We start from the raw sequence: 15051 nt of genomic DNA on the forward strand, positions 1-15051 counted from the left end.
GTACAAATGAGGGGAGCAGTGAGGGAAGTGCTGGAGATCTTCTAAGAGGTTCAGGACAGGACTTACAGATTGTTATGGTCCTAAGCCTGTGTTTTCTGCCTGCCCTGTAAGAACTGAGCAGCCTGTTGCTATGGACAGACTCTCCCCTTACTGTTTTATCCCCCGACTCGACTGCTGAGAACATGTTATAGGAGTCAGGACACAGTAACTGCATGAGAGAAGCAGAGCCCTTCTATACAACTAGGAGGAAGGGAGGGGGTTAACCCTTGGATGACACTGACAACAAAGAACAGTAGTGCAGAGCAGCTGTATCTCTACTGCCCGGCTTTCCTGCTCTCTGCATGACTTATCTCCTGGTTGCCCTGTAACATAGATGAGTGTTAGGGATTACACTCACCTTAGTTTTTAACTTTGCCCACCAGTGCTGCATGCCAGGAACAGATCGATAGCCTGTATGAGCAGCTGTCCGCTCTCAGAATACTGCCCCCTGCAGGCGGGGAGGAGCCTTGTCTGAGGCAAAACGCTATCTGCTTCTCTGCCACAGATTACACAGATGTCGGACACTGCTTGGGGAGGAAGCTGAGACAGAGCACAGGGACACAGCACACTGGGCTGCAAATGACAGCAGCAGGGAAGATTCTGCCGCCCCTGCAGGCTCCCAAAATCTGCCGCCTGAGGCGGCATCCTCATTCTGCCTCATGGCAGAAACGGGCCTGAGTGTATAGAAATGTCTGTGAACCACAAGTGTCCCTCCAAAAAGTTGGGAGGTATGGAGGAAGGGCTGACTGCAAATCATCATGGGGAAGCTTGACATCATGTGCTTTCAGTCATCATCATCATCATAAGCTTTACAGCAAAGGAGGAGCTTTATCAAGCTGCCAGAGACAAAACACAGTCTGATTTGCCCATAGCAACCAATCACAGCTCACCTTTCATATCTTAACAAGCTCTTATAAAATGAAAGCTGAGCTTTGATTGGTTGCTATGGGCAAGTCAGTGTTGCGCATGCCCACCAATCACAGTTCAGCTTTTATTTTACCAGAGTAATTTGAGAAACAAAAGCTGAGCTGTGATTGGTTGCTAGGGGCCACATCAAACCATATTATTTAGTGTTCTTAGTGTGGCCTAACCATAAGCTGTTTGCTTGGTGACCAGTGTGTTTAGTGACCTGTGCAGTAAAGTGCATCATCAGTCATTAATGGGTTAATACTTCAGATGGGTTTACCTGCTGTAACCATGGCAACCGTGCACTGTGATGACAAGCGCTTATGTCATAAAGACGGTTCCATAAAGCAATGCACCGCGCCCTGATCAGTGCCATCTTGGATGCGCCAGAGGAACCTTGAGCTTGACTACTTTACTGCCCCCTACCCTTGATGTAACTTGGAGGTTCTAGCAGGGAAAAGGGATGGTCTGCCTTAGACTACCCCTTCATCAAGTCTCCAGCTTCTTGAAAAATGGACCTGGATCTGTGAGGGAGAAGAGATACATCCGCCTAGCCATCAATAAGGTGACATTGCAGCCGGATTTCTCTCCCATCCAGTTTATTATATTTATAGTATGGTATTACCCTCTAAGCCCAGGGGAGGGGCAACTCTCCAGCCATGGCTCCCTCGAGGTTTCCCCCACAGGGGGTTTTTCCTCGCCTGAGTGCTGGAGGGTGACTCTTCCTGAGTCGGGGGTCTGCCATTTTCAGTGTCATGTAATTTTAAATAAAATTGGCACCCTTTGACACCAGATTACAATGTGTTGTGTCTTTATTTTGCGTTCCTTGGTTGAACTTCTTATGCTTGGGAGTTGGGGATCCATCACATATTGCATAAAACTGGACATCTGCCTGCTACACAGATCTATCACCTGCACAATGAGCGCAAGTAGGATGGAGGAGTGGATAGAAGAACTACTGCATGTATGTGCATATCCCTGGATAAAAGGGACAATCAAATCCTGAAGAAAAAAAACACGAATTGCAAGGTTTATACTTACATCTGCAAGGTTTGCTAAAAGGTTTTATCAAATGACAGGGTAACACCAATCATAGCGTATCATAGCAACATGGACACCACCATAAATATACATTATATATACACAACCCGGTGGCTCTTGTCTGTGTGGGCAGCATCAAGGGCAAGGCAAAGTATTGTGCCCCCAAACACATACATGCAGGTATGGCCTAGGTAGCTCCACCCCCCCCCCAATCCACAGGATAGGGGATATCAAGCTGATTGGGGGTGTCCCAGTGGTCACTAGAATGTGGGGAACCTGTCCCCCCTCAAATAAGCAGTGGGGAAGGTGCTCCATTAATTCTCAATAGGTTTTGTTATCCCTGAGAGTATGTTCACACTGAGGAATAGGTGAGTATTCAGCAAGGAATTGAAGAGGAAACTTTTCTGCTTGAAATTCCTCACCTATTCATCTCTGTCAGAATTCGAGAGGAATACAAGCGGAATGCAAGGGCAATTTAAGCTGAATTTTAAGCAGAATTCAAGCCCCATTGACTTCTATAGGATTCCTCTAGTGGAATCCGCCCAAAGAATTGACATGTCAAGCGGAAAGCCCATTAAAGCCAATGTACATTCACAATGTTCATTTTTTACAGGCGGAATTGCGGGCGGATTCCGCCGTATTCCTTAGTGTGAACATATATATATATATATGTGTGTGTGTATATATATATATAATGTATATAATTTTTTGTGTGTTAAATCCTAGCAAGTTATGTGTGTGGTGTTTTGCCACAGACTTCTATAGGGGGAATATTGTTATGTCTATTAGTGTTTTTTACCCAGTTCTTCAACACAAAACCTGGAATCTAATGTTAAAGAATCACGACTTGAAAAAAAAACAAAAAACAACTCAGGATAAAACACCAATAATGTTTTACACTAAAACGAGAAAATGGCAGACAAAGTGCCAAAAGAAAACACCAAAAAGTAGGAAGTATCAGAAAGTTATAATGATTTGTACTTCTTTTCTATTTAAAAATCTCCAGTCTCCCAGTACTTATCAGCTGCTATATGTCCTGCAGGAAGTGGTGTGCTCTCTCCAGTCTGACACAGTGCTCTCTGCTGCCACATTTTGTCCATGACAAGAACTGTCCAGAGCAGGAGAGGTTTTCTATGGGGATTTGCTACTGCTCTGACAGAGAGCACTGTGTCAGCCTGGAAAGAATACACCACTTTCTGTAGGACATACAGCAGCTGATAAGTACGGAAAGATTTTTAAATAAAAATTATTTATAAATCTATATAACTTTCGGACACCAGTTGATTTGAGAAGATTTTTTTTAAATTATTATTTAAAGAGTATCTCTTTAAATAAAAATAAAAAAGTAATTGAGAAATTAGCTTGACAGTGGAAACTTATAGTAGACAGTGTAAAAATATGCCATATTAGGGTCTCGTTTTAGGCTCCTTCCATCTGCTCTCTGTGCTGCTGCTGGCAGTCAGGACACAGGAGGAGGGGCAGGAAAGGGTCTGCAGCCTGTACAGTGTGGCATTGGAAGTTCCTGTACCAGAGGTAAATCTGTGAACATGAATTATGTATATGAGTATGTTTGTATGGTGCATGTGTGTATTATCTATGTATATATGTAATGTGCATTTGTTTATATCTGTATATGATGTGTGTATGTACATATCACGCACATGAGTGTGTACTATGTATGCATAAAGGTAATGTGTATTTCTTTATATGTGTATGATGTGTGTATTGTGCATGTGTGAGTGTACTATGTATGCATATGTGGTGTACTACTACTACTTGACCGGTGACGTGCTAAGTTGTTACTTGTTACAGCGTAGTTGTACAGCTCAGCCAGTGATGTCAGTCCAGCACACAGGTGTGATGTTAGTACCCGCTTTTGTTGTGGCTGGCTGTACTCCCCTGAAATGGTCAGTGACCTGCCGGGCTGTGAAGGGACCCTTGTCACGGTAGTCCTGAGTGGCAATTGACCCACCCGGACTATCAGTACCGCCACCCACAGAATAATGCAGAACACTTTGGCAGCAAATAGATAACCTTGGTACAGGCAATAGTGCTCAACTGGGTCTGTGCTGCAGAGATACTTGAAAGTGCTGAATATAGTGGAGGTAGTTGAAGCAGTGCTTGGAGAGTTTAGAGTGAAGTGGAGCAGCATAGAGTAGAGGAGTTTGTCAAGAGAGTCCCAACCTAAGGTAAGTATGCTTTTGTTATTATGCTCCCGCACACCCCTGCATGCCTGAGATTTGTTAATTTCATGATCCTTCTACTTTCAAGAAAACTAAGGATCACGCTATGCTGTTGGCATAGACTGACCAGTTAATAGGAGTGAGATAGCATCGCTGGTCCCATACACAGCTCTGTGCCAAGTCCCTATAATAATGTGAAAGGTTTTGTGCTGGTCACATCTGGTATATGTAGGGTGGGCGCCTAGACCTAAATTCCCTGGTGGGCCCAAGTACCCCAGTCCGACACTGTCTGCACCACATTATCAGAAGAGTGCGATCTGTCTCACAGGCTGCAGTCACATTATCAGAAGAGTGCGATCTGTCTCACAGGCTGCAGTCACATTATTAGAAGAGTGCGATCTGTCTCACAGGCCGCAGTCACATTATCAGAAGAGTGCGATCTGTCTCACAGGCTGCAGTCACATCATTTTTCTATGTCATTTGTCCTGCAGACTACAGTCCCATATCTTTAGTCACAATAAGCCCTGTGCTGATATTCTGAGTGCTGACCATACAACTTATGTCTGTTATGAAGAACCAGGAAAGATGGCTGTAATTACCTTAACTGTCAATGCAGAATGGGATAAAGAAAATGTAGAATCTTTTCTCATCTTTTTTTTATTGGTGGAAAAAAGGTTTGGTGATGATGATTTACAGTTTGGGATGATTAAGAATCTTACCACAGAAGGCATATCAGCTCAGTGACATGTTCGGCAAATAGTCCAGATCTCAATCTCATTGAAAATTATGATGTACATAAAAAACCCTGACCCCATGGTAAAGCTCAATTTCTCAAAGTTCATGTGTCTACTACTCTCTGAAGAAATTATAACCAGCTTCATCTACTATATTCCTTATTACTGAAGACCATGCCTCAAATAACTTTCTTAAAAAAATAAAATAAATAAATATATATATATATATATATATATATATATATATATATCATGTTGTGATTTCCTAATTTTTGTCAGGGTTATAGCATACATTAATAAAATTCATCAACCCACCTATGACAGTGTTATCCCACGGTTTGGGCTGTGTCACTTCTTTGGTTGGAATGTCAGTTAGATTTGTCGTCCAATATCCATAGAAGCCTCTGGCGTTCTGGACATGATTGCTGACAAATTTAATAACAGCCGTATTCCCTGTGGTATTTAGGGTTTTTGGTACTGTAGTACCACAGAAGTGACCTGTAATACAAATCAGAAGTAAGATATGAGCCACTTATTTGTCATAGACTAGAATAATTATCGGAAGATAAAGATATACTGGATTTGCTATAAACCCTTAAACTCTAAATCCCATAAATTATACCTGAAATCATTCCCCGGTCATTTTTTCATATATATATATATATATATATATATATATATATATATATATATATATGTATGAAATGGAAGTAATAGAAAACAGGGACACTTATCTTGGCACTGCTTTATTTAACCAAAATATTCAACATGGACTCTTTCTTATAAATAAAAAAAACGCAACTTTTTAAAGGAGAACTCCATCCGGGAACCATTTTTTCAGAATGGCCCAGGGAGAGAGTCTGTGAATAAAATAACATCTACTTACCTCCCCTGCTCCAGCATTGCCACCAGCATTTTGCCACTCCATCTTTTCCCTGGCTGCTTCTTGGTATTGAGACAGGCCTTGGGACATGATGTGTCAGGCCCAGTCAGGTATTCAGCGGCAGAGGCGGGACACAGCTACAGCTGCTGAATGGCTGAGCGGGCCTGCCACGTCATGTCTCAAGACCAGAAAGCTGCTGGGGACCAGAGTGCTGTAGTGTGGGCGATGGAGCCGGGGAGGTAAGTGGATGTTATTTTGTTTCATTTCATCCCCTCCCCAGGCGTTTTTGAAAAAATGGGTCCTGAACAGAGTTCCACACATATGGTGAAATAGATTGGGGGTAAAAGAAATTCTCCACTCTTCATTTCCATTTATGCACTTTCCAGAGCCTTGAAGATATCACACAAGGTTCTATACTTAAAGGGAACCTGTCACCCCCCATGCCAGGGTGACAGGCTCCCGACCCCCCGTTAGAGCCCCCTATACTCACCTAATCCCGCCAGGTCCCGCTTCTGGAGGTGGTCGGGTGATGAAGATCTCAGCTGCTGCAGCCCGGCGCGCGCGCTGAGAGATGAGTCCAACACCCATAGAGAATGACAGGAGAGTCCAGCGCTCCGTCATTCTCTATGGGTGTTGGACTCATCTCTCAGCGCGCGCGCGCCGGGCTGCAGCAGCTGAGATCTTTATCACCCAACCACCTCCAGAAGCGGGACCCGCCGGGATTAGGTTAGTATTGGGGTCTCTAACAGGGGGTCGGGATCCTGTCACCCCGGCACGGGGGGTGACAGGTTCCCTTTAAAACATATTTATTCAACAAATGTATTATGAGGCCTGTGTCTCTGCACATATATTATTTAATGCAGCCATTCCTCTGAGATCTGTTCAAATATCCAGAACACCACATTCAAAAAAGTAGTCCTCCCCATTATGTGTGCATGCTCGGTAGTCCTCAATATTCATGAGGTCTTGCTCATCCCATCAACTGGCCACTGACTGACAGCTATCTGCCTATGTTTTGTATAGGCAGACACATCTCAATCAGTGGTGGGTGGGGCTGTGCAGTGTTACGCTCAGTCTCCAAGATAATTTACTGCATTATACAGTGTAATAAGTGATAAGCTTCTCTGTCACTAGTTTATGCCCTCAGGGTAGCATAAATCTAGTGACAGATTCTCTTTAAGCTTTCCTTAGTGGTATTAGATGTACAGTAAATAATTTAAAGGGGTATTCTAAAGGTGGATATACACCTTTAATAACTCATGGCCACCCCTTCTTCCCATACATAGGAACGTTCAGCACAGTTCCTGTTTTCTATGGGGAAGGGTAAGTTGCAGAGAGAGGAATCTCACTGCGGCTTTTTTTTCTCCGAACAAATGTGGCAGGGATGATTTTCCATCACGGTGGACCCTATCACTACCGACATCATCTGTTGGTGGTTGTTCAGGATGGCCCTATACACCTTAGATTGATGGCCAAATCTTCCACGAGGAGCGGGTTCGCCATCTAAAGTCTAAGGTGTATGAGAAGACTGAGATAGCAAACAAAAAAAAACAAATACTTAACTTCCTCCCACCATGGTTTAGCTGACCTCAACAGAAGAACAGCAACAGTCGTGGGAGCGAGAGAGGTAAGTATTTGTTTTTTTTTGTTTTTTTCCCCAACAGGCTGTGTCTTTAATAACTTTGGATACCTCGTTAATTTTATAGCTATGTAAGAGATTTGGAATCCTATATATATGTTACAAATAATTAAACATAAAATAAAAAAAAATGTAAAAATCAAAACAGTGTATAAGGGTGTCCGCTTTAAGTCAATAATGGGTCAGTGTAAAAGGCTTTTGTTGCAAAGTCTCTAACCAGTTGTGGGCATACAGATGAACCATACTTACCCAATTTAGTTGCTCCAGGCTTTTCTCCATCAAAAACTTCTACAAAATCTTGACAACCGCCTGTCAGGTTTGCAAATTGTAGGTTAAAGTTTGTAAAGACGATGTGGATGTTGTCACTTGGGTCAACTGTTATTTTCCAGGTGCAAGCTTTACTGCTTGGATAGGAATTGGGCCAGTTTGGTGAGGTAAGCACTCCTTTATCAGCAGTAAAATGTCCTCCACAAGTTGTAATGTCTGAAAAAAAAAATGCATCTATATTTTAAGACATTCATTGCATGATGTCCTACAGTACAGTCCCATTGACGGGATAAGTGTCCCCACTTTCTGCTGGGACCTTACAGTTCCTGAGAATGGACCGAAAATTGCTGAGTGCACCGAACATAAGTGGCCAATGCTCAATTCATTCTCTATGGGAGCTCAGGATCTTGTAGTAGTAATAAAAAGAGGACTTTTAGATCGAAATAACATAACACAAAAAAGTGTAAATTTTTGTAGGAATGTCTGGAAAGTAGGAAAAGTTGTGACTGATAAACTGGAGATTTTTTTTTCAAATCAACTAATGTCAGAATGTTATACAAGTTTGTAAATTCTTTCTATTTAAAAATCTCAAGTCTTTGAGTACTTATCAGCTGCTGCATGCCTTGCAGGAAGTGGTGTATTCTTTCCAGTCAGACACAGAGCTCTCTGCAGCCACCTCTGTCCATCACAGGAACTGACAGCAAATCCCCATACAAAACCTCTTCAGCTTTGCACAGTTCCCGTCAGGAAGAGCTGTATATTACAGGCGACACTTATGGTGGAATCATAGTTAGTATGGCCTATACTTATCATTGCTTTAGGGGGCAGAGGTAACATTATAACTAGCGTATATGGAAGCACAGGGGACATTTTTACTCTATAAATCGGCATTAATACTACTGTTTGGAGGGGCAGGGGACACTATTATATTCTCTTATGGCTCTACTAGGCATTGCTCCCACCTAGCCAGAATCCTGCTCCACACTGATGAGGGACAACACCCCAAAACAGCTGTATGTGAATGAATACCTGGCCTTGGTTTTTCCCTTGTCATTAAATTGACTTATTGGGCCACTTAATATGGTGGCTTTGGTGGTTTCCTTACAGGAGCCACCCCTTGGCTGGGTACTTCCTGGAGGGATATCTGGCTAGTCCTGTGTTTCGAGACTCTTCAATGAGGCTCCACATGCTCTTCTTTTGGATATTCATGTTTCCCATGGAGCAATGCACCTAGGATTTCACTGCATTGAGCGCTTTTACTAGCAGCGGACAGTGTTATCGTTTGGCTGGTCTCCCTGAGATCAGCGATCTGTTACTATTAAAATGTGGAGGTACAGGGAGGCATCATTGCTATACAGAAGCACAGAGGGATGTTATTACTGTATGGGCACTGTTTCTGTAAATATAATGTTGTATATTACTATATATAAATATATATATTTTTTTTTTTTTCTTGGAGGGGTGGGGGTGTGTGATGTGGGGTGGGGTTTGAACATGCCTTAGGGTCCAAGCTTCTGATATCTTGAAACCCTACTGAACCCTCTGCTTGCTGTAATCCTGATGCTGTTTCTTTCCTTCATTTTGTCTCACATAACACCTTACAAAGTCAGTGTATCAATAACCCATTCACCCGATTCATGCCATCTAATACTGTCCTGTGTAAATCATGAACCCAGCACAGTGTAAGCCTGATCAGTGCTCTTGTTGTGGCGTAGCACCGAGCAGTATGTTGTGTTTTGCTGTAACTGTCGAGAGAAGTAAGGAAGGAAATACTGTACGTCTATGTGTGAGTGTGTAAACAGCCCAGCTCTGGTTCTGCCCCCTGAAGTGGAGTGCATGAGAAATAGCTGTGCTCCCTGCAGGCACTAAAATCAACTTGTCAGTGCTCTGAAGGGTTAATCATTTAAAACCATGCAGTTTTGTAAAACCCTTATGAAATGGGAGGTATGCTTTAACAGTGACGCTGTCTTTTATTTATTTATTTATTTTACCTCTTTTTAATTTAACTTACTTGGTATTGAAGCCGGTTTCATAAATTGCCAGCTTGCACGAAATCCAACATCTACCAACCTACTGTTGGATCTGAAGTTCACAGATAACTTGTTGCTGAAACTAACTAGATCAGCTGGTAAAAAGTCTCCACAGTGGGCACCTAAAGAGGAAACACATGGCAGAAATGCAGTTTAAAGGGGTTATCCAGCGCTACAAAAACATGGCCACTTTCCCCCCCTCTCTTGTCTCCAGTTCCGGTGCGGTGTGCAATTAAGCTCCATTTACTTTAATGGAACTGAGTTTCAAAACCCCACCCAATCTGGAGACAACAGTAGGGGGAAAGTGGCCATGTTTTTGTAGGGCTGGATAACCCCTTTAAGGAAAAAGTTACTGATACTGTCAAAAGAGTACACAGACATGTTTAAGTATATGTCAATACCAACGGCCACTGGTTAACCCCTTCATGACCGAGGTAATTGATGCCCGGATTTCTGGGTCAAATTGAAGCAATGTCGCCTCCTTGTTCTCTATATCCCCTATTCCACGGGCCGACAGTGAGGAGCAAACGAGCGCTGTGACTAGCGGCAGCGGCGTGGAATAGCGGCAGCACCGAGAGGGGGAGTCCGGGGAGGGGCGAGGGAGCTGTGGGGGGGCTGCCCGGGTAATCGCTGATCGTCTGGGCAGCCCATAGAGGATAGTGGCGGTCTGCTGCCGCCGCTCCTATTCCACAGTCCGATTGCAGCAGATCGCTGCTATATAAGTCCTTTGTTTTAAAAACGACTTCAACGATTAGCCGAATAAGGCCAATAATCGTTCTGTGGAACAGGGCCTTAAGAGTTACCTGTTTTTTTTTCCACCTACAGGGCTGGTTGGGGTGTCATTTTTTGGGCCATGATCTCACCTTTTTATTGGTGTTATATTGGTGTAAAAGAAAAATTTTTATTGTTTTTTTTTTAAATTTTATTTCTTCTAATATATACAGTAATTTAAAAAAAAATTGCAATCCTGGGGTGTTTTTCCTGCTTTTCATTTACGCTGCTCAGTGTGCTGGAACAATATTGTTATAGTTTAATAGATTGGAAAATGTTGCATGCTACGATATGTAACATGTTTATTTTTTATGTTTTCTTTTTAATTTTTTTGTATAATGGGAAAATATAGATCTTTATTGGGGCATTTTATTAGTTTATTAAAAAAAAAAGTTTTAAAACTTTTTTATTTATTTATATTTACACATTTTCCATTGCATATATAAGTCCCTTAGGGGACTTATATATGCACTGCTCTGATTGCATATACTGATGAATGCTATGCCATAGCATAGCATTTATCTGTGTTATTGGCAATCTGTACATAGAGACTGCATGAGAGAAGACTCTATGCATAGATCAAAGATCCAACAGGACGGAGGTAAGTGGCTTACCCCCGCTCTTGGCACATGTCACCAGTCAGTGACAGGTCCTTGTCCTGTCACTGACTACCTTAAACGCTGTGATCGCTTTACATAGAGGTTTCACTTTTTAAATTAAATTGCTGAAAAAAAAAATCTTTTTGGTGATATTCTAATTTATTGGAATGCACCTGTACTCTTGGAACCAGAGGCGTAACCTAAAGAGGTTCTCTGATTAAAACTTACTTGTCCTGGTTCCTACACCAATTTCCAGATCGCCCCCTGACTCCTTTGTTTTGAATACAGCCACGGGTTGGCATGTGACCCTGGGCTCTATTCATATTCTGTGGAGCTGTCAGAGAGAGAGCTGAGTACAACACTGGGCTCTTTCCTGCGGCTCCACAGAGAATGAATAGAGCATTGGGTTGGCACGTGTATTCAAAACAAAGGAGCCGGGGGCCAAACTCGACATTTGCGGGGGGATACCAAATTTGGAACCCCCACAATCTCTTACTTGTGGATAGGGGACAAGTAAGTTTTACATTTAGTAAGATGAGGCTGCTTAGTGCAACAAAAGCTAGTACTTAGCTTAGTGCACCGAAACAGCTGCCTATCCACTACCATGCCCCTAATGAAGCAACCGTCACTGCAGAGGGGCAGCCTCAATATTCATTAGGGACATGGTAAGAGGAGTGAGCAGGCGACAGGCAACAGATTTGTATATTAATAAAACATTTATTTCATATGAATGCTGCACTGGAGCACAGAATTACTATATGACTCTTCTCAATGTCCCCTATAGGGCTGGATGGATTCCCTTTAAAGAGGACCTGGGGTCAGTCCATCCAAATAGATTTTTTTTTCTTTTTAACCCTTTGAGGACCAAGCCCTAAATGACCCAGTGGACCGCGCAAATTTTTGTGTTTTCCTTTTTCCCTCCTCCCCTTCTAAGAGCTCCAGCACTTTCAGTTTTCTATCTACAAGGCCATGTAAGGGCTTATTTGTTACAGGAATAGTTGTACTGTGTAATGGCGTCTTTCATTTTACCATAACATGTATGATGGAATTCCAAATATATTATTGATGAAGAGATAAATTGGTGAAATCGTAAAAAACAATGCAATATGGTAACTTTTGGGAGGTTCCTGTGTCTACGTAATGCACTATATGGTAACAGCGACATGATACCATTATTCTATAGGTCAGCCCGAACACAACCATATGCAGATTTACACAGATTCTCTAATGTTAAATATTTTTTTTTTATTAAATCCTTTTTTTCCAATTAATTATTAATAAAATAAAATAATGCTTGTAGCGTTTATTAATATACATACAAAAAAGAAAAAACAAGTGAAAAGAAAACTTACCAACACTGCCAAGTTCATCTGATATCACAACCCTGTCATTGTTGCAGGATCCACTTTCCTCAAGCACAAAGCTATTAAAATGCAAATGAATGACTTCATCAGCAGGGGCAACGATATTCCAGATACAATTGGCGTTATTACTGTATGTGGCGGGATATCGCATAGATGTAATTTCCCCAGTTCTGTCACTGAAGTCCATGGCACTGCCACAGCCAGATGCTGTCGATTAAAAGAGCACAATTTATTAATGCCGAGCCGGGATGCCGGGATGCCATTACGGCGCAGACCCCGACCGGCACCAGTCACGGAGATCGCTCCTCCGTGACAACGTCACGGGGGAGCGATCTCCCCACTAGACACCAGGGATAAGCTGCTCTGAAGTCTTCAGATGCAGCTGTCTGATCGCCGTGCTCGCTAATAGCCGCGGCCCTGGGCTACATGCGGCACCCGGGAGCACTGCGGTTCAGAATGGGGTCGACGCGCGGCCAGGGGCAAAGAGAAGGGGGGAGAGAAGACAGCCCTGATGTGTACCCCTGCCAAGCATGAAGCACTCAGATGAATGACCATTAAGAGACACCCTCGCCCTGGGTTTACAGTAAATAATTTGCAACCACCTCAAGAATACGTCCCTGAACCCGAATTCCCTCAGTGTCCTCCAGAGATAAGGCCACTCAACACTATCAAACGCTTTAGCTTCGTCAAGGGACAGTATAGAATGGCCCCCCTCTGGTCTGCCCCCCTGGATGTTTGCATGTACACGTCGGATGTTATCATGTATAGCTCTTCCAGGCACAAACCCGCATTGATCTTTACCAATGAGGCCAGAAAACACCTTCACCAATCTATTAGCTAACCTTTTAGATAGAAACTTCATGTCAGCAATAATCAGCGATATAGGTCTATAGGATTCGGTGTGTCATTTAAGATTCTTACAGTTGGAGAATGCAATAAAGGTCACGGATAGGGATGTGTGTTGGACCACAAAAATTTCAGAAGGCATTTTGCAAATGGTCGAAATGCCAGGGAATGTAAAAGGGAAGGTCACAAAGATGTATAAGGTTTTGGGGGAATTATATAAAAATAAAGTATGTATTATTGGGGATAAAGATCAGGAATTTGGGGTAAAAGTGTGCGAAAAATGATATTACTGATAAGAAGCCATACGGTACGTGTGAAGATACCCTTACACTAAAAATTGCACTTTATTGAAAATGTATCTAATGAGCACCTACAGTAAGTATCGTATATATCCTTTTTGATAATGTTATCTATCCAGTCAAGGTGAGCAGATGTACGAGTAAAAACACTTGGTTTTTTATCCATAATACAGCCTATGGGTCCAAAACTGGTGACTCCATGAACTTCCCAGATTGAGCTGTTTTTTGTAGATGGACAAACCAGTGGTCCTCCCGAATCTCCCTGGAGCAGTAAAAAAAAGAGAGAGTGAGAGATTAAAAAACTACTTTTTTTTCTTATATATGGTAACATAGCCTATTATTAGAGAATAATGTAGAGGTTCTTGCCTTCCAAACTTAGCTGGTAATGCTTCCAAACCTAGTTACAAGTTTTTCTAAAAGCCGATCTATATCCAAGATGGTTCTGGCCAGGAAATAACATTTCCCATCATGCATCTGCCTGATTGGTCCATTTGCGTACTCGCCTCCTTAGCTTTCTTTCCTGCCCCCTGCTGTCATTACTATTGCACAGTAAACACAGGACTGTTTTTTTCACTGATTTTGCATCACATCACCCCAGTATGTATTCCATACTAGCTGATGATGTAGCAGAGCTGATGCGTGCATGGTGTAGCTATGTGCTGCAAAACGGACATCTGTTTACCAGGGGTTGTAGTGTAGTTTTAGATTAGAGATGAGGGAATCGCTCATCTAAACTAAGCAAAGTGCTTCGTTTGATCTGCATTCTGCTCATCAAGCCACCGGCCTGTAAGTGCTGGAAAAAGCTGCATCCAATCCTGGGAAACTTCTCCTAGTTTTCCAGGATTGGATGCAGCTTTTCCCTGGCACCTGGGAATGGAGCAGCGAGGAGAGGCTGGCAGCTTGGTCAGTGGAGTGCAGATCAAACAAAACGGTTCATTTAGTTTAGATTAGCGATTCGCTCATCTCTAGTTTAGATCTCTGCTTACTTACTGTGAATAAAAACATTTTAGTTCCATCCAGTCTCTAAGAACATCCATAACACTTACAATTTACAGAGCTGTAACACAAAGACAAGTACATATGCCTGTATTCACACAGCAAGCAGAGATTGAACTATAACTTTTCATATTACAGAAACGGAGGCTCGGGGACACATGTAAGTCTATGGAAACAGCACTTTTACATTCACCAGCAGTGAACGGGTGCAGATGATGTCTCCTGGGGGCCAGGTTACCAAGTCAATAGACATCTAACCTGGCCCCCAGAAAGGAGATCACGTGTCCTGTGTTAACAAAGGCCGGGGGGAAGAGAGAGCAGCGTGTTGTCAGAAAGGACACAGAGAAGATGATTTTAGACATCCAGAGTGGACAAGTATGAGAAAACAACACGGAAAGGGTGCAAAATATAGGTCATACAGGTATAGTAGACATAGGGCGGTATTGGGAAGGGG

General features: G+C 42.7%; 2 protein-coding genes across 4 annotated transcripts in view; one reads left to right on the top strand and one right to left on the bottom strand.

Annotated features, from left to right (window-relative positions):
- The window catches only part of LOC138797738 (albumin-like), a 467413-nt gene that overhangs the window by 297510 nt on the left and 154852 nt on the right, over positions 1 to 15051 (top strand). The window lies entirely within an intron of this gene.
- The window catches only part of LOC138797735 (ovochymase-2-like), a 54266-nt gene that overhangs the window by 9643 nt on the left and 29572 nt on the right, over positions 1 to 15051 (bottom strand). The window contains exons 16-20 of the mRNA XM_069978312.1: positions 13677 to 13863; positions 12445 to 12663; positions 9704 to 9844; positions 7675 to 7908; positions 5219 to 5401 (exon numbers count right to left, since the gene is read on the bottom strand). Of these exons, the coding sequence (XP_069834413.1) occupies positions 5219 to 5401; positions 7675 to 7908; positions 9704 to 9844; positions 12445 to 12663; positions 13677 to 13863 (964 nt within the window). The remainder of the gene's footprint in view (positions 1 to 5218; positions 5402 to 7674; positions 7909 to 9703; positions 9845 to 12444; positions 12664 to 13676; positions 13864 to 15051) is intronic.

The sequence above is a fragment of the Dendropsophus ebraccatus genome, chromosome 7 (genome assembly GCF_027789765.1).
Source record: "Dendropsophus ebraccatus isolate aDenEbr1 chromosome 7, aDenEbr1.pat, whole genome shotgun sequence".
Classification (NCBI taxonomy): Eukaryota; Metazoa; Chordata; class Amphibia; order Anura; family Hylidae; genus Dendropsophus; species Dendropsophus ebraccatus.